The sequence below is a fragment of the Dipodomys spectabilis genome, unplaced genomic scaffold, assembly GCF_019054845.1.
Source record: "Dipodomys spectabilis isolate Male_0828 unplaced genomic scaffold, ASM1905484v1 ptg000289l, whole genome shotgun sequence".
NCBI lineage: Eukaryota > Metazoa > Chordata > Mammalia > Rodentia > Heteromyidae > Dipodomys > Dipodomys spectabilis.
Genome location: NW_024870966.1, coordinates 3,092,011 through 3,118,738, shown reverse-complemented (window position 1 = coordinate 3,118,738; position 26,728 = coordinate 3,092,011). Strand labels below are relative to the sequence as shown.

At 40.4% G+C, this 26,728-nt stretch overlaps 1 protein-coding gene across 5 annotated transcripts in view; it reads left to right on the top strand.

Moving 5' to 3' along the window:
• Ate1 (arginyltransferase 1) overlaps positions 1 to 19,274 on the top strand; it is a 102,198-nt gene extending 82,924 nt beyond the window's left edge. For all 5 annotated transcript variants that reach the window (XM_042701324.1, XM_042701323.1, XM_042701325.1 and 2 more), the window contains 2 exons: positions 7,490 to 7,610; positions 16,185 to 19,274. In XM_042701324.1, coding sequence (XP_042557258.1) covers positions 7,490 to 7,610; positions 16,185 to 16,363 — 300 coding nt within the window. In that variant the 3' untranslated portion in view covers positions 16,364 to 19,274. The remainder of the gene's footprint in view (positions 1 to 7,489; positions 7,611 to 16,184) is intronic.
• The last annotated feature ends 7,454 nt before the right edge of the window (positions 19,275 to 26,728 follow it).

Genomic DNA, 26,728 nt, shown 5'->3' with positions numbered 1-26,728 from the left:
CGCACACGCATGCACACACTCGGCACACTTGTGCGTGTCTGCATGCATGCCAGTATTAGAACTTAAACTCAAGGCATGAGTGCTACCCTTTGGCATTTTCACTCACAGCTGTGCTCTGCCATTTGAGCCTTACTTCCATTTACAACTTTTTGATGGTTAATTGGAGCTAAAAAGAGCTTAACAGACTTTCCTGCCCAGGTTGGCTTTGAACCATTGAACCGTGATCCTCACATCTCAGCCTCTTGTAGCTAAAATTACTGTTATGAGCCACCAGTGTCCACCTAGAAGAGGTTTTGAACCTTTTTTTTCTTTCAATGTTTTAGATTTGACTTAGTCATTTTCTAGATTTTTATTCTATTACAACCAAGAAAAATTGAGCAAAATATTATGTGACCATATTTTAATTTTTTCTCACACCTTTTTTTATGGAGAGAGAGATAGCTTGGGTTTTTATAAAGTCGTAAGTAGTTTTCATGAACAAGGAACCATTGAAAGTTGCAGCAGTACTTTGAGCACAACATTCACTCTTTGCTAACTTGGAATATAATGCCACTTAGCCAGTTTTATTTTTGATTCCCATTTTCAACAGTTAGTAAAGATGACAAGATTTCCTCAGCTTGTTTCCCTCAAGGACTTTGAACTGAGGGGCTAGCTCTCATCAAACATGTTTAATTAATAATAGACATCAAGCATTCCTTCCTGCATTTTTTTTTTTTTTTTGGTCAGTCTTTGGGCTTGAACTCTGGGCTTGAGTGCTGTCCCTGGTCTCTTCAGCTCAAGGTGAGCACTCTACCACGTAAGCCGCAGCGCCACTTCTGGTTTTCTAATGGTTTATTGGAGATAAGAGTCTCACAAACTTTATTGCCCGGCCTGGCTTTGAACTGTGATCCTCAGATCAGCCTTCTGAGTAGCTCAGATTACAGGCGTGAGCCACCAGCCCCTGGCTCTTCCTGCATTTTTTAAACTGGCATTTAACTTGCAAGCAGGCATATTATTCTGAGGTGAGCTGCCTTCTGCCACAGCCCATGTTGGCATAGTGCCTCTGGTGCTGAGGTTTTTCTGATTCTTGTTGTTGTATACAGAGGCCCACGGGGAATCTAGAGCACCTCCCTAAGCTGTTCATCTCTGTGAAAGAATGCTCCAAAACACTACTGGGTAAGCTCTGTCTATCCCTGTCACACCAATTACGTTTTGAAAAATGTGAGTCCTTGACAAATATGTGGTAACTCAGACTTCTTAGTTACAAAAAGTCAGCACCCTAGGAAAGACTTAATCTGCCTTTTACCTCATTGTTCCAATATGAATGAGATACTTAGAGGTTGATTAAATATTTTTTTCTTCTTACCACAGGAAAGCATGTGCAAATCCTTAAGTAATTACTTTCTTAATACAAACATTTCTTATTTTCTTACAAAAGTGAAAGGCAGGGTAGCTCTCAAATCCCTGTAATTTTCATTTATGTGATGGTGAGTCTCAATTGAGCTTGGTACTCCAGCCATGTCAGCTTAGGAAGTGGGACATGCACTGTGGCTTACTGTAGAACCCTGTTCTGTGGTGGTCTGCAAGAACATGTGAAGTACTCGAGCCTGTACTTTGGAGACTTACAAATCTGATTTCAGGTGATAAGCAAAGGTCAAAACATCTATATTTCTGATTTTTTAGTGAGATAAATGTTATAAAACAAAGATAACACTTGTAACTGATTGTATTAACAGTTATTGCCTTCAAAGAATGCTGTAAAAATTTGGGAACTTTGAAAAGTTTTACCCTATCACACCTGATGAATTTTATGTGTTTTCACATATTGTACTGTATGTACAATACAGTTTTGTCATTCCCAGCCTCCTCGATAGTCCAGTTACTGGGTTAAGTGGTTATTGATGAATCTGTGTATCTGCATGGAATATTTTTAGGGAAAATTCAGTTTCCCTGAATAACATGACTATACATGTCTACAAGTGTCAGTTTTGACTTCCATCTTAAATTAGAAAATGGTATCATTTGGACATTTTGGGTTTTCATTTGGAGGATTGTTATTTGTTTTTTAACTTAAGATGAATATATAGCAGATCCTTGGTGTCTGCAGCTTTATAGTTCTGCTATGGAGGAAAGACTTAAGTGCTCAGGATGTGTAGAAGTTAGTACTTACTCAGATCCATGCACACTGGATACAGCTAGGTTTAAGCTTCCATGCTTGAGATTGTGGCATTAACTGTCACAGAATTACTGATATGTAGTTTTTTTTTCACCCAAAACTAGATCTTCTTTCATGCTCTTTATCCTGAGTGTTGCAGATGCTTGATTTCATTTTTTGTATAATACCACCCGTTTTCCACTAAAGACTGGTCCACCTTTCAACAAATCTAAGACGTTCACTTTATCACTTGAAAAATTAAGCTCAAGCCAAGTGTTGGTGGTTTATACTTGTAGTCTTAGCTATTTGGGAGGTTGAGATCTGTGGATCAAGGTTTGAAGCCAGCCTGGGCAGGAAAATCCATGAGACTCTTTTAATCTCTTAACAACCAAAAAGTCAGAAGCAGAGCTGTGGCTCAAGTGGTAGATGCTAGCCTTAAGCATAAAAGTTCATGGATAGCACCCAGAGCCTGATCAAGCCCCGGGACCAGCATGCATACACGTATGCACATGCTCACACAGGTGCGAGCACGCACGTGGACACACACCCACACGCACATACATATAAAACATTCAGCACATCACATGCTCCTTTTTACTTGGAAAGAATTATCATAACTATTACCTTGCTTTTTAGACAAGGTTTGTTTTTTGGGAGGCAGATTTTCATATAATCAAGGGCAGGGAAACAGATCACACAGGATTTCAGCACAACTAATGACAAACTCAGGCCTGAGGGCTGTTCTTATCACCTGGCTGTGAAATATGTGGGAAGTTAATTTTTTTGTGTTTGGGATTTCTTCTCATTTATTTCAGTTTGGTTTTTTTACCCTGCTTAGTCAAAACTGCATGAAGTAAACCTATGAATTTAAGAGGCGCTTACTGTGTATATGGTTTTCCCACTGTACATTCTTGGAATTCTCTTCTTTTATGTTCTGTCATCACAGTGTCAATATGTGCCATTCCATTTTTATTAGTTTCCTTAATCATGTTGGCAGTGTTTTTGTACCACGTAGGGAACCCTTTTTAGCAAAAGGATCAGAAATTTCTGCAGATGGAGAGTAATGAGAAGAGATTAGATTTACCAAAGATTAAAATATAAATCTTTAGTAGTTAAAAGTATGTGACATTGGCACAAGACTAGACCGACAGATCAGTGTGACAACCAGAAGGGGAGCTCAGTATATATAGAAATTTAACACATTATCAAAGAAGCGTTTAAATCAGCAAAGGAAAGGAAGATTATCCCAAAAATGATGTTGAAGCCACTGAGTAAAAACATCTGAAAGAAATTAGGTTGGATCTTTTGCTTTATACCCAAATAAATTCCAGATGAAGCATAAATGTAAATGTAAAGTTATGATCTATAACAATACTAGAAAAAGTATGTTTTTATAATTTTCAAATGAGAGTGGCTTCTTTAATTATTGTGCAGAGACCAGATCCCTTCTTGAAAACTGATGGTTTTGACCACATATCAGGTTTCCACAAGGAGTAAGAGTACAACGTACTAGGAAAGTAACTGAAACATTTACAAGCCAGGAGCTAATTTCCTTAATAGATAAAGAGTTTTTTACTAAGGCCAGCAGTAACAAAACAGACTAGTTTTATTGTAAAGCAAACGTATATTCCTCTACATGCATAGAACATCTTACATAAATTAAAACCAATGAAATGCCATTTTTCAGGTGGGCAGAGATGGAAAGTTTTGATAGTGTGCAGTAAGCATATGGAGGAAATTAGAGCATAGATACCTAACATTATTGATGGAAATGTAAAATGGCACAACTTCTGGGGAAAATGTTTGGCACTGTAAAAATTAAAACACTTCACCCAGTGACTACAGTTCAAAGACTTTATCCTAACCCATTCTACAATTGATGGAACAGCAATATTGCTGTTCCAGCTAACACTCTATCATTTTAAATATCAGTATCTGCCTTCTACATGGTCCAAGTCTTGCCAAATTTTTATTTTTCTGACTTACTGAATTTTAACCATTTGAGTAAGAGCTACATTAGTAACTTTTAAGATTTTAAGGTACATTTCTCATAACTAATGGTGTTAAACATCTTTTTCTTATGCTTATTAGACAGAGATCTTGGGTAAAGTGTTTAAGTGATTTGTTTAGAATTTTTATTTAAAACAAAAGTGAAATTTTTAAAATTAAAATTTTGAAATTAAAACTTTAAAAATTTTAAACAAATCACTTTACTGAGCAGTTAAAATTTTACATATGTTCTAGATCTAAGTCTGCTGTCTAATATATGGCTTGTGAGTAAATTTCCCAATTTTTGGCTTGCCTACTTAATAATCGTAGTATAGTATAATAGTATAATATGAAGCCCAAGGTACCAGATTTTCTTCTGTTGAAAAAAATAATTTTGTATGTGCTTAAAAAAAATCTGTATACTGCAGACCAAGAAAATTATTTTTCCTACAAGTTTTTTTAGCCTTTATTTTAGCTTTTCTTAATATCAGATTTCTTAATAAAAGATTTAGAGCTATTGCCTTACACTGCTTTCTCATTTTTTCAGATTTAGTAATATGTTGACAGTATCATGTCATGCTTTCTCTTCTCTGAATTAATGTAGAGATGAACTACTTTAGATTTAAAAAAAAAAAGTAGTTCTGGAATTCATTGCTTTCAATAAGATAAGTAGCAGTAGAATACCTGACTTGATTCGCAGTTGTTTATTACAAATTCATTTGCACAGAATTCTGTAATTTTGTAATTGCATAATGTTGGAATGTGATGTAAAACCACCCTAAGCCAGTAAGATGGTCATGGGTACAGTGAGCACACGCTGAGCTGGAGACTGGAGTGCTAGGTTCTGTCCTGTCTCCTGCTTCTACTGGAATGAAGGGCAACACTGGCCTTATCCACAGCCTTTCCTTCCACATGATGTCCAAAATATACTAGGCCCTCAGAATCTGGTCCTACCGCACCTTTTCATTGCTGCAGGGACTGCTCTTTCCTCTCCTTCAGTTACCTGCTGCTTGGCTGAACTCTTGTCTTTGCTTGTGCTGTTCCTTTAACCAGACTGCTTGCATTCCTTTCCATCCTGCCTATATAGTCTTTTAAGCTTCCAGTAAAATTCCACATCCTTCTTGAACCTTCTTAGTAGCCTTTTAAGAATGAATGTGTCTTTGCACTTTGTTTATATATAGCCTTCCCATTCAATACACAGGAGCGCCTAGAGTAAGGGGGAGGCGGGCCTGCCATTCACTTTATACCTTTGTGATGCACAGTAGGTTTCTTCTGTCTTTCCCTCCCTCCCTCACTTCCTTCTCTCCCCCTTCCCTGTGTGTTAGTATATATAATAGGTTTCACTATTTTCATACGTGTATATGATGTACTTTGGTCATACTTACCTTATGACCTTTTCTTGTTCTCTTCTCTCCTCTCCTTCTGCTCTGCTCCTTGGCTTTTCCCAAATAGTGTTACTTGCCTTTCCTATGAGGAGCAGTGTACTAGTGAGGAGCCCTTAAGTTAGCAGTATTCTTTGAGGTGGGTTTACACTAGATAGTGGTCCTCAAACTGGTATGATCCATTTGCTGCTTTGTGAAAACAGTTTTGGCAGTCCAAGGGCATCATACAGTAGTAAATTAACATGGGTAAACATACTATGTTTACTGCTTTCACTTAACTTGTATCATTCTGTTTTTTATCTGTATGTTACCCATAAGTGAATGACTTTTTTTTCTTTATCATGTATTATATAACTTATTTTACATTTGGGGTGTGCTATTTTCTTGAAATAGAATTTTTTTTTTTTTTTTTTTTTTTTTTTGGGTCCGGTCGTGGGACGTGAACTCTGGGCCTGGGCACTGTCCCTCAGCTCTTCAGCTCAAGGCTAGCACTCTACCACTTGAGTCACAGCGCCACTTCCAGCTTTTTTCTTTTTGCTTATGTGGTGCTGAGGAATTGAACCCAGGGCCTAAGGCATGCAAGGCAAGCGCTCTACCACTGAGCCAGCTTCCCAGCCCCTTGAAATAGAATTTTTGAAGAAAGCTTAGAGGATCTTAAATGTTTACTTTGAACTTTTATTGTCTTTTTAAACTTTTTAATTGTATATTTCCTAGTTTAGATTGCTTATAGAATTATGTTGCTGGGCTGGGAAGGTGGCTCAGTAGTAGAGCGCTTGCCTTGCATGCCTGAGGCCCTGGGTTCAATTCCTCAGCACCACATAAGCAAAAAGAAAAAAGCCGGAAGTGGCACTGTGGCTCAAGTGGTAGAGCGCTAGCCTTGAGCTGAAGAGCTGAGGGGCAACGCCCAGGCCCAGAGTTCAAGCCCCACGACCGGACCAAAAAAAAAAAAAATTATGTTGCTAAGACAGCATTTTTTGTACATTTTTTATTGTAAAAATACTGTATAGAGGGGTTACAGTTACATGAGCAGGGTAATGAGTACATTTCCTTTTGAGCATTGTTGCCTCCTCCTTTGTTTCCCCCCTACCATCCCTTCCCTCCCACCTCCACAACTATCTCCCCCCACAAGACAGCATTTTTAACACATTAGAACAGAATAAGTGTTAACAGTACCAGTTAAATATTTATGAAATTCATTTTGTAAAGTAAGTTCACTTTATACAGTTTTCTGTTGTGTTCAATCTGTTATTCATTAGATTTTAAAACTTGGTTAGTGGTGTTCTTTAATTTTATTTTTATTTTTATTTAATTTTTTTGCTGGTCCTGGGGCTTGAACTCAGGACCTGGGTGCTGTCCCTGAACTGCTTTTGCTCAGGGCTAGTGCTCTACCATTGGAGCCACAGCTCCACTTCCATAAAAACTTAATTTTGAAGCTAGGTATTTTTAACGATCATCTCAGCAAGAATTATTTAAATATTTCTTATAAAAGAGTGTAGAAGCCAGGTACAGGTGGCTCATGCCTATAATCCTAGCTACTCAAGAACCTGAGATCTGAGGACTGTGGTTCAAAGCCAGCCTGGGCAGGAAAGGCCGTGAAACTCTTTAACTCCAATAAGCCACCAGAAAACGAAGTGGCACTGTGGCTCAAGTGGAAGAGCACTAGCCTTGAGCTGAAGAGCTCAGGGACAGCGCTCAGGCCCAGAGTTCAAGCCCTATGACCAACAACAACAATAACATCAATAGTGTAGAATTAAAAACTTCCAAATTAACCAATGCCTAAATGTCAATGCACCACTTTTAGAGAGCCCTTCTTGAGATGGGGGATGGGGGTTGGCCAATGGTATGGTATAGTATAGTGTATTTATGGTCAAATAGTTTCTGGTTGACTAATTTGTGATTCAACCTTTTCTGGTGCGCCTGGAGCCTTGGAAGTCAGGAGTTGCTATGTTAATAACGCCTGTGCCTTTTTTCTTATACTCCATAGGGTCAGTATAGACCTTCTGACTTGCTGTGTCCTGAGACCTATGTGTGGGTACCCATCGAGCAGTGCCTGTCTTCACTTGAAAACTCCAAGTATTGTCGTTTCAATCAGGACCCAGAAGCAGGTATGTTTGGAGCATAGCTCATGAGGAAATTGTTACCTTTGTTTTCACAATCCATATGTGTGTCTGTGTCTCTTTGTAGGGGCTGTGGAGCTTTTTATATATTGTAGAGTGGGAATGAGTACATTTGCACACGTGTATGTATAAGATGGGCATTTCCTGATAGATTGGCTTTTATGTGCTCTGCAGGCTGTAATACCATTATCCAGTTCTTTTAGTTACCCCAGTACTTAAAATCTGTTCACTAGATTGATTACATGCAAATGTAGGGAAAAATAGAAATATTGACCAATTTCTGCATAAAGTTACAGATTGGTGTCATGGAAGCAAACAGGCTGTGAAGGTTTTGCAACAATACTTCATTAGATTTCTGATTTGTGTCCCTGTTCCCTCTCCCATTTCCTGCCTAGTGGATCCTCAGCCATATTTTGTTTCCTATTACTCTCCATTAGGCATTAGTACAAGCACTAAAAGAATATCCTGAGAATCAAACTTCCATGGTATACCAATGGGTATACTGTGTGCTCTTAAGCAATAGCTTCACATTCCTCGCTTTAACCATTAAAATAATAGTCACACCTAAATGACCAAAGTATGTTGTGTGCATACATGGAAATGTCATTGTGAAATACAAGTTTCATAGAATTCATGCGCGTTAATAAAAACAATAACAGAGCCTGTCTTATTGAGATGTAGTAAAGATTACAGTAAGACAGGCATGCTAAGATCCTCCTACTTTTGTAGTTTAGAAGATTGATTACGTAGATGCCACAGGCTTTAGTATGTGCCTGCTTTTCTATCTTCTGTATGTGTATTCTGTTTACTTCCCTGTAGTCTAGTGCTCTGGGAATTAGTCTGTGCTGTGTGAAGTTGGCATGAGTTTGTATGCTTTTGGCATGGGTTCCTTGTATTATATTAACAGGTGTGGCTTCCCCAGACTAAGGTTCCTTGACATTCCAAACTGTGCTGAGCTTTGAGTTGGCCTGAACTACCATAGAGGAAATGTGTGAGCATACACATTTTTGCTAATCACCCGTGATCCCCAAGCAAAGCAGGAGCTGGCTGCAGTGGCCCACCCTGTTGTGATCTTAGCTCTTGGAAGGCTGAGATGGGGAAGATCACAATTTGAGGCTAGCCTGGGCAAAAAGTTAGCAAGGCCTCCTGTCAGACAAAAGAATATGGGCAGTGGTGTGGTCTGTTCATCCTAGCCATGCAGGAATTGTAAGTAGAATCATGGTCCAGGCTAGCCCAGGCCAGAATCAAGACTCTACTTGAAAAATAATGAAAGCACAAAAGGCTTTGGGCAGGACTCAAGTGTTAGGGCACCTTCCTGACCTGTATGAGGTCCTTCGTTCAAACCCCAATACAGTACTACAGAAAAAAAACAAAGGAGAGGAATGAGAAGACCTCATAAAAAATAGTAAATGGAGAAAATCCAATGAAAAGACAAAAGAGCAAGGAGAGTAATATAAGGATTTCCTTAGTCCTAAGGTGTATATTTTTTCTCATAATTTGATTTTCATGTAAAAATTGGTTTATATAATGTATTTTGTTATCTTCTTTAAAAGCTGTTATGAAAACAAGGGTGGTACTACCGTGGCAGCTTCAAAGAACCTGGTACTGAGCGGCCCTCAGACCAGCTGGCTCACACCAGGCTCCCAGGGTTGGACTCAGGGTTCCCAGACATTTAGGCTTTGTCTTTACCACACCTTAAGTTATTAATCAGAATGTGATTGTTTCATTTTCATTCCTAGTTACACTTCATTGATCAGACAGATACATTGCTTTAAAAATTCATTAAATTAATCTATCAGCTCTGAATTCAGGCCCATAGCCAAAGCAAAATGTTGTAGAAATATATAATATCTACTCCTCCCTCTCTCAGCTTTTCTCCAGGTCAGATTGAAGCCTGTTCCTTATACAGAAAGCTGCTAAAAAGCCTTGTTGAATTATTTCATATTCATATATCAAAGATTATAAGTTCCTTCCAGCTAAGCAGTAATTCTAATCTTGAATTTGTTTCATCTCTTCTTTCTGCTTAATTTGTTTTAAAGGTTGCTACTTTTTCTTACATACTTAATGATTAAAGAAATGCTAAGTTCTTGTTACTTTATAATATTGAGATGATGACTGGATAATTTCTTTTTTTTTATTGTGAAAATACTGTACAGAGGAGTTACAATTACATGGGCAAGATAATGAGTACATTTCTTATCAAGCATTGTAGCCTCCTCCTTTGTTTCCCCTTCCCATCTCTTCCCATCCTCCCCCCCGACTGGATAATTTCTGTGCACTGACTGGGTATCAAGTACATAGTCAGCTTATATATTTTAAAATTATTTTCTAAAATAAGTACTAATAAGCAATTTTATGGCACAGAAGAGTTTAAAGTCTGATAGTGATATGTTTTTGTTTATCAAGAATGTACTATTGCCGGGCACCAGTGGCTCACATCTGTTAATCCTAGATACTCAGGAGGCTGAGATCTGAGGATCATGGTTTGAAACCAGCCTAGGGCAAGGAAGTCCCAGAGACTCTTATCTCCAGTTAATCACAGAAAAGCTGGAATGGAGCTATGGTTCAAGTGGTAGAACGCTAGCCTTGAGTTAAAGGAGCTTAGGGAAAGTGCTCAGGCCCAGAGTTCAAGCCCCAGGACTGGACAAAAAAAAAAGTGAGTGATAGGCAAATAGCATGTTCTCCCTATAACTTACTAGGTCTGCTTCTCTTGCAGTAGCTCATTGTATTGCTCACTGTTTATAGAGTTCCTTTACAGAACTCAAAGCAAATTTAAGACGAGCTCCTCAAAGAACATAAAGATCCCTTCCCATATGTGGAGTCTTTGGGACTTTGAAGCGAATAACTCAGTTTTATCAACTCTAGATACTATTTGAAATCAGACTGTGTCCTGTGGTTTTTGGAAATTAAAATGCAGTTCTGTATTGGAGAGTATTGAGCCTGCTGTGGAACACGGTCATGGGAGATTTAAGTAGCAGTCTGTGAGAAACTCTCTGCTTCTCGAGGGCCAGTTTTGCTTTCGTATGATCATCCACACTCTGACTCTCACGTGGCTGTCATGTGAGTCAGCGTGGTGCTGTGCTCACTGAGGCTCATTTCTCCTCGCAGCTGTCCATCGATCAGTTATTCTGTGTGAGTGAGTGGATCACCATAGCCCTCTGTGAAAGTGTTGCAGTATAGGTGGTCTTGTCCAGAGGCTTCTGTGTTGATGATAGAATTTTACCTTGATGACTCCGTTTATGCCTAGCTTGCATACATGTCTTAGCACTGAAGGGCATAATTGTATTCTTATTATAGTGCCCCTTGCCCCTTTTCATTGTTAAAATGTTTTGGTTCATGGTAGGCATGAAATGAAAAAGAACATCAAAAGCATGAGGTCATTTGGTGGGTTGTCAGAAAAGTTACTTTCTATCCTAAATTGCTCTGTGTTGCTTGAAACCCCTCTCCCAGCACCTTGTGGATCCTTGGCCCTGCTCCTGTACCTGTCTCCCTTTCCTTGGAGATTGGGGGATCTGTGATTTAATTGTTCTACTAAGAAGTCTGTGTAAAAGTGAACCCTAAGATATGTATTCAAATGTCTTTTTTTTCTTTCATGCAATTGTTTCTAACACATTTATAAGATTATTTCTTTGTTGCTTTGTATGTCCCTCCCCCACAGTATAACCCCTGCTTTCACTGTATTTGATGTCGGCATAATTTGTGGAGAGGAAGGGGAAAAACAAATCGTTTAAATAAGGATACAGGTGGACCCATTGCAACAATGAGATGTACAAGTTGTTATGTGGATAACGAACTTTACAACTTTGGGGCGAGGGGGGGGGGCGTGAGAAGGATTGGGTGGGGGGCCAGGGGGAGGATGGGAAGGGATGGGAAGGGGAAACAAAGGAGGAGGCTACAATGCTTGATAAGAAATGTACTCATTATCTTGTCCATGTAATTGTAACCCTCTGTACAGTATTTTCACAATAAAAAAAAAGAATAAAAAAAAAAACCTTTACTTAACTACTTTGTGCCAAATGGAAGTAACTTGGAAAATTCTTAAAAATCACCTTGCTCATTAATCTTTTGTTTTTTAATTTAGGGCTTCTACCTAGTCCAGAGTTAGGAGTTAGGTTTCACTTCTGCCACTTCTGCTTATGTGGTGCTGAGAAATCGAACCCAGGGTCTCATTATTGCAAGGCTCTACCACTGAGCCACCTTCCCAGCCGTCTCAAACAATTTTTAAGCAAATGTCTGTTAGATTGTTTTTTAGATTGACAGCTAGAAATATATGTGTTCCAAAAGTTCTGCATCACAAATACATCTTACTTTCTTTGCTTTAGTAGTTTTTTTAAAAAAATAACTCCAGTCAAAAATTTGCTCAAATGTGAAAAGGATGTAGATCCATGGTAGAGTGCTTGCTTAGAATGCACAAGGAACCAGGTTCAGTTTTTAAAATGTGCCTGAATCCAAATGTTCAAAACCACTACTAAGAGTAATAGTAAAAATGATTTGTCATCCTGCAGTATAGCATTAGTCATCGTTAGTGGTTATGCTCTCCTTTGACCTTTTCCTATGAATATGTCTGTACATTTATTTATTTCTTTATTTTTTATTTTCATCATGGGCTTGAACTCTGGGCTGGGCTATCCCTGAACTCTTTAGCTCACTCTAACACTTGAGCCACAGTACCACTTCCGGTTTTTCTGCTAGTTAATTGGAGATGAGAGTCTCACAGATTTTCCTGACCAGGCTGGCTTTGGACTGCAGTCCTCAGGAGATCTCAGCTTCCTGAGTAGCTAGGATTACAGACGTGAGCCACTGGTGCCCTGCTTCGGTACGTAAACAAAGTGAGTCACGCTGTGTGGGGACTGAGGCCTGAACTGTAGCAAGGTCTTGGGTGCTCAGTCTCACTCAGCTTCCTTGCTCATTGCTAGAACTCTGCTGCTTGAGCCATGCTTCTAATTTGGCCTTTGCTAGTTAATTAGAGATGGAATCTTACAGAATTTTCCGTTCAGGATATCTTCTCACTGCCATCCTCTGATCCTAGTCTCCTGAGTAGGCATGCTATATAATATTTTTTATTATAAGTACAAAATTTTTAGAGTCACTTTCAAAAGGATGTATTAGAATATTTTTTGTTTCTACCTTCAGTTACAATAGCAGCATATGCATTTTAGCTCAGATTAATATAGATTTTATATTCCTTTGTGCACACTTGATTGCAAGAAACTTCCAAATTTGTCTCTAAACAAGCCATACACTTATTAATAAAACTTTCAAATTTAAGTTGACTATGAAAATAACAATACCCAATTTGGGCTTGGTGCTTTATACATTCTCCTCTGCAGACTTTTTAGGACACCATAACTCTTCCCACCAGTTGCTGAAAACATAACTAATGAAAGCAGCTTTTCCTTCGTTTGATCCCCAAAAGCTCTAAGGCTCTGATTTCTGTCATTTTATGCTGTATCACAAGGGGCTTCTCTTTTCTCTGTATCCATTCTTTTTTCCCCCTTACTGGCCTGGTTCCCTGGTAATTTTTCTATGCTTCTGCAGTTTGTCTAACATACATTCTACTCTGATCCTGATGCTGCAGTCTGAGCCTTGGTGTGCGAACTCTGAGCTCTGACTTCACATTTAGGTCCAACTTTTCCAAGTGAAGAATTCTGTCTCTTCTAACAAGTAGGTTGTTACATGTGACAATTGGTTAAGAAAGAATATAATCAAATCGCTCCATAGAACTTTATGATAGTAGTGCTATTTGAACTTTTTCATTGGAATTTTTCTCACCTGTCATCTGTATGAGCCTTATAAACCCAAAGCAAATTTTTGCTCATATGGAAGCTTTGATCTTCATTTTAAATTAAGGCCATGTAATTCCTCAACCTTTGAATTAAACCAAAACTATTTTTTTTCAGGTTAATGACATTGCTTAATTTTTTTACCTTGACCTGTATATACTTTGAAGTTAAGAATATTAGGAATGTGGTGGTCTTACATACTGTGACAGACTGACTAAATGTAAATTGGTTTATTTGAACCAATTTGTTAAATTTATATGATACTTGTTTTTTACCAGGCACTTTTGGTTCATGCTTGTAATCCTAGTTGAGCTCTGAGAACTGAAGTTCAAAGCCAGCCAGGGCAGGAAAATCCATGAGACTCCTGTCTCCAGTTAGTCACCAAAAAAGCCAGAAGTGGAGCTGTGGCTCAATTGGTAGAATGATAGCATTGAGCAAAAATGCTTAAGAACAGAGTCCCGGAGCTAAGTTAAATATATGTTTTTTATAGCTACTTGGAGTCCACATTGAACTGTATTTTTAATATGTTAGTGAATATATGCTTCCAGCTTCTTAATAAATATCTTTTAAAAAGTCTTTGGAATGTTAAATCCATTATTGTGAATCTTTTGATAAAACAAAGGCCTTTTGCTTTTGTAACTCTTTATTTTTTGTTTTTATTTTTTATCGGTCATGGGGCTTGAGCTCTGGGCCTGGGCGCTGTCCCTGTGCTCTCTAGCTCAAGGCAAGCACACTACTTCTTGAGCCACAGCGCCACTTCCAGTTTTCTGGTGGTTAATTGGAGATAAGAGTCTCATGGACTTTCCTGCCCCGGCTGACTTTTAACTGCGATCCTAGATCTCGGCCTCCTGAAGAGCTAGGAGTACAGGTGTGAGCCACCCACCATTCCCGGCTAGATTTATTCCTTATGTGACAGAAGTGGCCTAAATCAGTGCTGTGATGAGGGGCCACTGTGTAGAGGCACAGGCACATCTGACCTCCTCTGATGGGGCACAGCCACAAACCCAGACACATCAAAAATACAGACAACCATGATAATGACAATTTGCCTTGTGAAGGTTAAAATGTATATGTGACTTTAAGTATCACTATTCCACAATTTATGCAATTTATGAAATCACCTAATCTCAATTTACAAAAAAAAGAAGAAAAGAAAAGTGAGGTAAGGGATGTGTTAGGAGTGATGAGTATGGGTGACAATGTTATCAGCACATTGCATTCATAGACTGCTTTGTAGAATGAGAACTTCTTTGTACAACTACTTAAAGATAATAAAAAAAAATAAAAAATACATACAAGGTGACCTTCAGACTTGTGTGCATCAGCTATCTGTGAGGCCAGAATGGATTTTGTGTTTTGGTTTGGGTTCCAGCCCTAAAATATTCCCAAATTTACTGTCTGAAACCCTTCTGGAAGGTTGTCCAAACCTTTTTCTTTCTCCCTGGTTTGGAGACAGGGTCTCACTAATAAGTCCATGCTGATTCTGAATTCTCAGTCACCTGCCTCCATCTCCCAAGCCTGGGATTTCAATCATAGCTGGCTGGTGCCAAGCATTTTTGGATCAGGAACACTCAGCCTGTCCTAGGCATTTAGCTTAAAAAGCAATTGTTGTTCCATGCTTTTGCTTTTGTGGTAATAGTTGTTCAATGTTTCGTTTTGTGGATATAATGTAACTTAATTCTACAGCCACAGACCCTGCCATGAGCATCTGTAAGTACACCGGATGCTTTTCAATGTCATAAAGATGTTGAAGAAAACACTGGTGCTTGGCGTCAATTCAGACTAGTTTTTAAATAAGAACCTCTGGGTAGCAGTTCTGGAGATATTTTGGTATTTTAAAAATCCTCAGTTGACCCCAATATGGAGGCTGGCATGAGGGCCATGGCTGTGACTAAATGATGGTTCTTAAAAGTGAATTTTCTTTACCTGACAGTACCTTATGTTCTACATTAAGACCAGCTCCACATAATAGAAACCTGGAAGAATAGCTTACAGTATGTTGTATGTGAGTCTGTACACAGAGGTAGCCATGGTTAACATGGCAGTAGCACTGTCACATGAAGCCTGCTGTTACCCAGCTCCTCTCTTCTGTTTTTATTGAACCAAGGTTCAGTCTTATTCTTTCTTTACCTGCAAAAGCGCACCTTCAAACACTAGTGCACCTGCCATTACACCAACGTTCTAGGCTGCAGGCTGAAGGAAAGGTCAAAAACCAGAGTCTGAAGACAAGTCAACTGTTCTTTTTGAGAAGTCCCTGGAAACTCACAAAATGCTTATATCTCATTGGCCAGAACTTGTTTGTGAGGCCACATCTGGCTGCAAGGAGGACTGGCATTCTACTGGGCAGACTCTGTCCTGATATAAACTAGGGTTATTTTCTTTTTAATGAAAGAAGAGAAAGTCCTATAGCAGCAGCCACTAGCACCCGGGCTACAGTGTCCGTGGAAGCTGTGAGATCCTTCCGTCTGCCTCTCCCAGAATCAGGCCCAACTCCTCACACCCACCAAGTCAGCTGAAGCTCCAGACAGGATGCTAACAGAAGCAAGGCAGAGTATTTTTACAGTTGGACCCTTGAAAGATGATGGAGCTGTGTAAACTTTGTTGTGACTCTACTTCAAGTTCACCTCTCACACTGCAGGATGTTTATTACCTTCCAGTGAGGTACTTCCTATTTGTTATTCTTAACATGCCCAGTGAATGTACTGGGCAAACATATCTGCTAAAAAATACAAGGTATTTGTCACATGGCTTGCTGATCCTCAGTTTTTTGTTATTGCAGTGGATGAAGGTCGAAGCAAGGAACCTGACCGGTTGCAGGTATTTTACAAGAAAGCCATCATGCCTTATGGTGTTTACAAGAAGCACCAGAAAGATCCGAGCGAGGATGCCACAGTGCAGCAGTACGCAAGCTTGGTGGGGCAGGCGTGCTCCGAGAGGATGCTGCTGTTCAGGAACTGACGTGCTTTGTGCCCTCTGCTTGGCGCCTCGGCTCCACCCTCCCTGCCATGTACTGTTCACGTCTGCGTCCAGGAGACGCTGCAGCCCCCACCGTGTAGATGGCTTCACGTCGACTGTCCTCCAGCCTTTCTAAAGCATTTGTGACAGTGCATTTGTGAGAATCCCATGGTTAATACAAGATATTTTTTAAATATGTGATGACCATAGCCCCATAGTGGAGGTTTGTCATTTCAGAAGTTTGTTTCTGGCACAAGATATGCTAAACCTCTCTAATTACTATTTTAGGAAGTAAAATTAAGAATTGAGTCCAAATAATCATCACAGTTATGTTGGTTTTGACTGTCAGAGGAACTCAGACTATTTCCTCGGATACACTGAGTTACTCTTACTTACCAGGACGAAGGCAGGAAGTGCATCTTGTAGACAGCCAGGCTATGCGCTCACTCAGCATCACCATTCGTGGCAGATCTTGATGTACAGACACTGACAGCTCAGGTTCACACTGAGTGTCTGTCAGTCCAGGACAGTCTGACTCCTGTCTGATTTGGGCATCATTTTCCTTCTAGAGTGAATCGTTACTAGTGTTTCCTTGTGTTCTCAAAGCCACCTAGTTTGGACAATAAATTCTGTAACCACCCTAGTGACACACTTGTTCTGTCTCTAAAAGTCTAAGCAACAGAAGTTTGAAAGGAAAACACTTTTTGCCTTGATCTAAACCTACCAGAAGGAAGTATATCTGTCCCCATTCCTGGGGCTCTGGACACTTGTAGTTTAGTGAAATCTGGTTAGTGTCCGGCTGCTCTCAGGGCTGGGTGCCAGCCACATTCAAGTCAGTAGGGTCATTTTGAGCTCTGTCCCTTTTCTGGCCCCCTGGTTGTGAGTTAGGGAGTGAGTGTTGCCCTTGGGACCTGAAGCAGAGACTAGTCTCTTTTTCCCCCTCACTTGTTTTGTTGAGCACAGGGCTGGGTGCAAGGAGAGCATTAGGCATGGTGAGGTCGGAAGTGAGGACAGCAAGCTTTCTGTGCCCTTTCTCAGCAGGTTTCTCTTCGGTTGCCAGTGGCTCTACTATCCAGCCCTCTTTAGACCCTTTTGCCCATTTTTCTGCTTTCTACAGTTCTTTTTTAGAGCCATATAAAACTTCATAGTTTAAATCTCATTACTGATTGTAAACTTTTCTCCAAAACGCATTGAATTTTGATAAACATTAATAGTAACATTTATGAGTTTAGAATTAAAAAGGGAATACCATTTCCTCCGATTACAAACATCCTGTACTCTCAAGGATGCTGGAGGTTTGTAAATCTCTCAAGAGAACAATCTCCGAAGGAGCAGGCTTAAATGACTAACTCGAAACTGCCTTCAAAATTGAGAGAACTTTTCCCACCTTCAGAAACTAGTTTCTTTTTCCCCTCTAAAGATGGCTTCATTTTATGACTTTCATAGATACTGTAAGCAATTAAAATACTAAGGAAAGTAAGAAAGCCAGAGTTATCTGAAATCCTGTCCAGAGAGGGAAAAGAACTGTTGCTGTGTATACACACACACACACACACACACACACACACACACACACACACACACACACACACACACACACACACACACACACACACACACACACACACACACACACACAGGTACACACACACTTTTAATATAAACTATGTTCTATATGCTGTTTGTCTCCTCAACAGTAACTTATGAATATGTGTATGAAATTTTAAGAGCAGTTTCAAAGAAAGTGCAGAAAGTGTGGTACACAGTTTGATTATTAGATAAGGGCAGGGCAGCACATGGTGCTCTTGGCTGGCCAGGCCAGTGTCTTAGCCACACTGTGCCCTGCCTTGCCCAGAGTGGCTGCATGCCTGTGGGATCCATGGCAGTAGGAAGCAAAGCACGGGCTGGCATCTTCCCACAACCATGCAGAGTTCAGGTTAGGGCTGCTCTCTCTACACTCAAAAGCTGCCCTGTGATGGCGTTCTAGGTTGGCTGTACAGCAACTTGGTAATGCATGTCTTTTCCATCCCTGTGCTCATGCTGATGGTCTTTTGAGAAAAATGTTGACCCTAGTGTCCAGGCGTCTTCAAGGATGTGTATTTGTTCTTTTGAACAGTGGCCAAATGAATGTGCAGATGGCTGGAAAGGACAAACAGAAAGTGATCCAGCTTTGTCATTTGAGACACCTGATTTTTTTCCTCTAAAGAGGAAAGGTGTAAACTAGACCGTTTACATCTTGTCAAGGAAAGAAGCTTTGTTTGCAATCTTAGTGTTTTAGTTTCCTTCCCAGTTCAGATCAGTTCACATCTGCCTCCTTGCCTTGGAGCCAAGATGGAATCTTGATTCCCCATGCTACTGTCTATATGTAAATTATTTGTTTTGGGAGATTTTCATTATCTTATTTTTGTTAAATATATCCTGAGCACTTTTTTATATTCTAAAATATAGAGGCTATATTATCAGACAAATATATTCATTTGATTGAAGTTATTTAGGTAAGAATTATTGTTTTATTTTTCCTTTCAAACAGTTTATCCTATTGTTCTTCCATCATTCTGCAAATGTCTGTTTTGTGTGGTTTCTTAGCATATCAGGCTCTATTATGTAAAAGAATCTTTCTAGATTTCTGAACAGTAAATGGTTTGGTTTTATAGACATTGTATTGTTTCAGTATGAATAAAGGTGAGAGAGAGAAGCTAACCCATATGAGCAGCTAACCCGAGTATGTATATTGTGGCTAATGTAAAGGAAATGAAGTGAGAAGAGTTGGAAGTGTTTGAATTGCAATTTATGCAAATGTGGGTCTGCAGGAAACCAGTGATTCTATGGCAAACTGAGGGCTGCATGTGGTCCTTTTGCTCTTGTGTATGCTTTTTCATCAATCTACTTGAAAAATAAAGCTGTTTCTATCCGCCGTGACTTCTGTGGGTCATTATTATTTAAGAGACATAACATATTCATCTTTGAGAATATTGCCTGGATGCATTGCTCAAGCAAGCACAAAGCCCTGAGTTCAAACCTTAGTACCATCAATAGGGGTGTGTGTGTGTGTGTGTGTGTGTGTGTGTGTGTGTGTGTGTGTGTGTGTGTGTGTGTGTATTCTTGAGTACATTTATCTCTAGTGAATATATAGAAGACACTTTCTTATTTAAGTTATAAATTTTAATTTTTATATTTAGAGTTCTGGGCCATTTGATTAGCCAAATCAAAGTACAGTGGGTTCCTTCGTGTGGAATAAAAGTAAATCTCACTTTAAGTATCATGTTCTCATTTTCACAAGCTAAATTAGGAAGTTGTTAGAGTTGGATTTACCATGTCAAATACAGTTTTTCCAAAATTAAGTTTACTGAGGAATCTTTGAAAATACCTTATAAAAGAAAAGTATGCTGGATTGTGTAATCAACAATATATTGATAGGATATATATATATATATATATCCCATCTACTAGTGATTTTCCTTTTTATAATAGTTTCCCAGTAAGTTGGTGATTTAAAAATGTTCTGGCCAAACATGCTGGCTCACACTTATCATCTCAGCTACTTTGTAGGCAGAGATGGGAAAGGATCATAGTTCAAGGCCAGCCAGGCAAAATGTGAGTCCTCCTAGCTCAACAAAAAAGCTGGGAAGAGTATGGTCTGTGCTGGCCAAGGAAACACATGAAACCTTATCTCAAAAATAACCAAAGCTATAAAAAGGGCTGGAAGCATTTCAAGCAGTAGTGCACCTACCTGCCTTGCAAGGCCCTGAGTTCAAATGTGAGTTCATTGCCAACTGACTTTTTTCCAGAGCGGAGATGGTTTTATTGTTTCTGGTTTTAAATGGGATAGCGATCATCAAAAAAAGTCAAGAAAAGAATAGAGAAAAAAAATCACCCTTTTTTTTTTGACAGTGCAAACCATCATTCACATTTCAATCCACATCTTTTCAGTCTGTTTTCTTTCATGTGTGAGTACGTGTAGGTGTGGGTATCTTATTTGTAAGGATCATGGCATGTACATCATTTTGCATTTTTCATGTGTTGTGACCATGAAAATTAATGCCTGAGTAATATTCTACTGTGTCTTTTGGAAAAGAGGGAGGACGGAATACTCTGATGCTCCTTATGGGCAGTGTAGGGATTGTAGTTCACCAATACCGATGTTTGTTTTCTCAGCTGAGTATATCCCTGCTGAATTTACATGCAGTATGGGACCCCTTCCCTTGTGGTGATGCTCTGAGGAGAGGCCTTCGGAAGGTAAGTAGATCATCAGGGCAGAGCCCTGGAAAGGGGGATTAGTCCCCTTTCAACAGAGCCCTTGGATTGCACCAAAGTTTATTTCTCCCATCATGAAGACAAAGTTGGTATCTGAACCAGAAAGTGTCCTCCATACACCAAATGTGTTCTACCTTCGTTCCTCTTAACCACCAGTCTGTGTATGGCAACAGCAGTCTGATCAGGTAAATTTCTTGTTAACATTATTTTCAGTCCTCCTTTCCCTGTTCCCTTTGCTCTTCAGTGGACAGGAGGAATTTTCTCCTTACATGAAGGCTCAGGAAGTCACACTTCTACAAATCGCGCTCCCTCCCATGCCTCTCCTTTCATTGTCTAGTCTAATTTCTGGAAGCTCTATACAAGTATTTTCCGGTTTCCCACCTCTGAACAATGAAATGCTTTGTTTTAAAGATTATTTAAAGCAAATCGAGGTTCTGAATTGATTCCTTCAGGAAAGAGGAGTCTTTAAAAGTTGAGTTGACTGGGCCAGGTAGATAAGCATGTCACTATTAGTGAGCTTTTCACTTTGAAACAGTGTGATTTTGTTGTTATTAAGATGTACAGAGGGACTACCATTCCGTAAATCAAGTAATGCATACAATTCCTTTTCCCCTGGTTCTCCCTCCCATCCTTGCCCACAAGTTGTGTGGTTCATTTTTTATATAATGTATAATGAATGCCATGACTGCATTTGTTCACTTGTTCTTCATCCTGCACCCCATTTGTCCCCCCTAAAATGATAAAAATATTTTTTAAAAAAGCAAAAACACAACCACCATGAACAACAACAAAATCATGTTTCCATTTCTTGGAATTTATATCAATAAATAGTATTTATAATGTTCTAAGGCGTTATGCCTCTGGGTTCCTCCACTAAGAGTATCCTCTTTAGTCAGACTGTTTGTATAAGAATGCCTAGAGTCCTGTGTAAAGTTATGTCCAGTTATATTTTAGATCTAGCTTCTGCATATGAGAGCAAATATGCAGTTTGTCTCTGAGCTTGGCTTACCTCACTTAACATGATTGGTTCTAGCTCCATCCACTTCCCCGCAGATGACATAATCTTTCTGATGTATAAGTAAAATTCCATTGTTTTATAAGTACTACATTTTTAAAAATCACATTGTAGGGCATCTGGGCTGTTCCTATAATTTTGTGAATAGTGCAGCAATGAATATTGATATTGCAAATATCTACACGATCTTTACTTGTAATGTTCTTGGTAGATGCCCAAGAGTGTTATGGCTGGGTTGTAGGGAACTTCTCTGTTTAGTTTGAGGTTTTTTGTTTGTGGGGCTTGAATTTAGAGTCTGGTCCCTGGTCTCTCATGCTTAAGACTAGCACTCTCCCACTTTGAGCCACAGCTCCACTTCTGGTTTTCTGGTGGTTAATTGGAGATAAGAGTCTCACAGATCTTCTTGGCCTGGGCTGGCTTTGAACCTTGATCCTCAGATCTCAGCCTCCTAAGTAGCTAGGATTACAGGTATGTGCCAATGGCACCTGGCTGAGAAGTCTTTCTTTAGCTCCTTTGCCCATTTGTTGTTGATTGGGTTGTTAGTTTTAGAGGAGGGTTAATTCCTTGTATATTTTGGATATTAGGATTTTGTTGGCTGTATTACTGGTAAAGATTTTTTTCCAGTCTGTTGGTTGTCTTTCTGTTGGTTTATGTCCTTTGTGGTGCAGAAACTTTTTATTTTGGTGTAATCCCATTTCTCAAGTCTCTCTCCTATTTGCTGTGTCCCTGGGACTCTTTCAAAAAGTTCCTGCCTATGCCTGTAAGTTCTAATGTTGCCCCTACTCCATCTTGCAATAGTTTCAAAGTTTGAGATCTAATGTTGAGGTCTAGGTCCACTTTGTGTTGAAATTGGTGCATGTGACAAACAGGGATCCAGTTTTAGTTTTCTACATATAGATGTCCAGGTTTGAGCTCTTCACTTTTTAAAACATACTGCCTGAGCCCGGCCTAGGTAGTTTACACCTATAATCGAGCTATCAAGAGGCTGAGGTCTGAGGGTAGCTACAGGTTTGAAGCTACAGAGCTGAGAGACTCCTGTTTACCAGCAAAAGACCAAGAGTAGAGGGTTGGCTTAAGTGGTAGAGCACTGATCATGAGCAAAAAAGCTGAAGAAAAGCACAAAACCTTGAATTGAAGCTCCAGGACTAGCACAAAAAACAACAACAAAAACAACAAAAAACAAAAAGCCTTACTGCCTCTTTGTGTGCTGAGATTTAATCCAAGTAAAGTTGTACTTTTATATCTAGTTGGTTATCAGTAGTATCATTTTTCCTGTTTAAAAAACAGTGTCCCTTGAGCTGGGAAGGTGGCTCAGTGGTAGAGTGCTTGCCTTGCATACCTGAGGCCCTGGGTTCAATTCCTCAGCACCACATAAGAAGAAAAAAAAAGCCAGGAGTGGCACTGTGGCTCAAGTGGTAGAGTGCTAGCCTTGAGCTGAAGAGCTAAGGGACAGCGCCCAGGCCCAGAGTTCAGGCCCTCGATGACAAAACAAAAAAAAAAACAGTGTCCTCAACAGGCACTGGAGGCTGATGCCTAGAATCCTAACAACTCAGGAGGCTAAGATCTGAGGATTATTGTTGAAAGCCAACCTGGGCAGGAAAATCTGTGAGACTCTGATCTCCAATTAACCACAAGAAAACTGGACGTGGAGCTGCAGCTCAGTAATAAAGCATTAGCCTTGAGCAAAAGAGCACACACACACACACACACACACACACACACACACCCCTACAAATAGCACGGTAACAGCCCTACACACACACACACACACACACACACACACACACACACACACACACACACACACACACACACACACACACACACACACACACACACACCTACAAATAGCACGGTAACAGCCCTGGTGACAGCACCCAGGCCCTGAGTTCAATCTCTAGGACCAACACACACACACACACACACACACACCTGCAAATAGCACGGTAACAGCCCTGGTGACAGCCTTTGAGCAGTTCAGCCCTTACACACACCAGGCTTCACTTGGCTGGTCTGTATAGAGCTCGCTGTTGGTGACTAGGACAGATACTTTTTGTTTAATGATCAAAGAGTCACGAAGGTTCAATTCCATGCAAAACGAACAAGAAAAATAGCTCTTTAAGAATGTTGCAAGCCAGAGGCCTTCATTATAAGAAAAGACATAAATGCTGTTGTCCTAACTTGCTATCACTTGACTATGATTTGGGGCCAAATTTTCCTCTGCACTTTCCATTTTTCATGCTTGTCAGTCAGAGCCAGGGTTTTAAAATCATTTAACATAGGCCCCTCCTCCTTTTTTTTTTTAAGTGAGTGTTGAGAACTCATGAATGCTTCATGAGATTCAATTCATCACACTTTGTTAATTCAGTATTCAGTAAGTCTGAATAGCACCTCTCAACTAATGGACCTTTTTGATCATGAAACCAGAAGAACAACATTTTAGGTTTGTCAATTCAGAGCTTTCAGCTCTTAGCTCAGTTATATGCATACAGCTCTACATGCTTGTCTAGCATATTAAAACACCATGAGATGATCAGACTGTAATTTGTTCTGAGTTATTAGCCTTTAAAGCAGAGATTACATGCACATACATACAGCAAGAGTGTATATAAAGCTGTCTAGTAATGGTGTGACTTAGTTTCAGTTAAAGAATCAACTCTGGTAAAAGGTTTGGATTTAGGAATGGTGTAAGGCAAACACTGATAAATCCAATAGGTGTAGCTGTTAGCCACATGGGTCTGTTAAAGGAAAATGTGATCATGAGATTCACATTTCTAGTACTCACTGTCCACATGCAGATGAGTGACCAGACCACGCCAGGATGGCTTCAAGCAGAAGCTAATTCCTGCCCTCGGGGTCCCCAGGGCCTGCGGCTCGTGGGGGCTCCTTTCCAGCTGCTTCCCTGCAGCCCTTGATGCCCCTTGCCTGTGGCTGTCCTGCTCTCATCTTCTGCCTCAGTCCACGTGGCCCGGCCATCCTTGTATTGTCTCTTAAGGACACTCGCCACCATGGGGCTTAGAGCCAGCCACGCTGATACAGTGTGACCTCACCTTTACACACTTGCACCAAGACCCTCATTCCAAAGAAGGCCACGGTCACGGCCCCCCCAGTGAGGACTTCCACATGAATTTTGGTGGGGACAGAGTTCAACCGTGGCAGCTACCATCATGAGCAGGATGGATAAAGGATATTTCTATCATTCCAGAAAGTTCTATGGGGTGGTGCTTTCAAATGTGATTAAAAAATTAAAATATATTGACTTTTGATGCTAGTTCTGGTTTCTAAATAGATGGTAAAACACCATGGGGCATGAGGGCAGCTTATGGAGACACATTACCTAATGTTATCCTTTCCATTGTGCAATCTAGTCACATCTTTCATTTTAAGTTCCATCTCTGCAGTCAACATTGTCAAAGCAAAAAGGGTTGGTCAGGTACAGTGGCTCACTCCTGGGACAAGAGGCCATCTCAGGCACAAAAGTCGATGAACAAGCCAGGCATAGTGGTTCATGTTTATTATCCCAGGTACATAGAGATACAGGTATGAGGAGTCCAGACCAAGCAAAAATGCAAGAGCCTACTAAAAATACTAAAGCAAAATGTGCTGGAAGTGTGGTGTGGCTCAAGTGATAAACCTGCCTAACAAGATGGAGTCCTGAGTTCAAACCCCATTCCCAAAGGGTTTTTTGATCTTTGAGTCTCAGGTTCTTTTTTTTTTTTGGGGGGGGGGGTGGTCCAGTCGTGGAGCCTGAACTCTGGGCCTAGGTGCTGTGTCCCTCAGCTCTTCAGCTCAAGGCTAGCGCTCTACCACTTGAGCCACAGCGCCACTTCCGGCTTTTTTTTTTCTTTTTGTTTATGTGGTGCTGAGGAATTGAACCCAGGGCCTCAGGCATGCAAGGCAAGCGCTCTACCACTGAGCCACCTTCCCAGCCCCAAGTCTCAGGTTCTTGAGTAGCTAGAATTAACAGGCATAAGCCGTGACACCCAGCTTTAGAGTAATTTTGATTACTGGTTGTTGGTTTTATGTTGTTGTTGTTTTTCCCTTAAGACATACTATTTCTAACCCAAGCTCCCTATTGTTCACCACATGGAGATCTTCCAGGTTCCAGTAGGATATGTTATTTACATGAGGAGAGGCTGGTTTATAGACTTGCTTCACTAGAAGTTAAATGCAGCCCCCTGGCCGGGCAGTGAGAGGAGACTGGAAGGAGCTCTGGTTGTTGGGAGGAGCTGGGGGCGGGGGGAGGGAGGAGTAAGTGTGGGGTAAGAGACCCAGCTCTTGGGAACCATCCCACAACTGACTGAGCAGTATGTATTGTATTACTAAGACAACCAGGAATAGAACTAAGGTGTGGCAAGTCTTCTATTAAGGCTTCAACTATGGCTGCATGGGTAGTAGCTGATGGTTGTATTTCAAGTACTTCACATGTCTGATCGTGTCCCTAACCAGTCTGTTAGGAAAGGTTGGAAGTGAAGGAACCCAGCTTACAGGGAAAGTCTAGTGAACTACTGATCATCTTCATGGATGCATCCTTCATTTCTATTTTCAGGTATAGCCTTTGTTGAGCGATGGATAGTATTAGCACTATTGGGGTACAATGCAGGTAGAATGAGCTAGAATGTGCACCAAAGCTCACACACCTCATAGGAGGGACAGGTAGGCAAGTCTGTGTAGGGATCAGAGTGTAGGGTTTGTGGAAATGATTCTCCCAAAAGGATTTAGTGGCAAAGGTAAAAGACAAAGCCAACTGGAAGACTAGACCTCATGTCATAGCCAGCTCTCTCTCTCTCTCTCTCTGTGTGCCGATGTCAAGGCCCAGCCGCACACTGTACCCCATGGACACCTGTAGGATGGGGACTGGGTTGGCGTTAGACCCACAACGACCTGACTACTTTCCTCTACTGACCCCATCTTTTGACCGACTTCAGTATGTTTAAAGCAGGAAAAGTATTTGTGAGCAAACCAAACTGGGTTCAAGTCTCAAGGGAATTCTGTTTCTGTGACCTGGGACACGGGAACCTCAGCTTGCTGTCTGAAGGGGTGAGCTGGGCAAGCTGGTGGCCTGCTCTAGGAGATAGTGAGGTTTGCTGGTTCAGGGT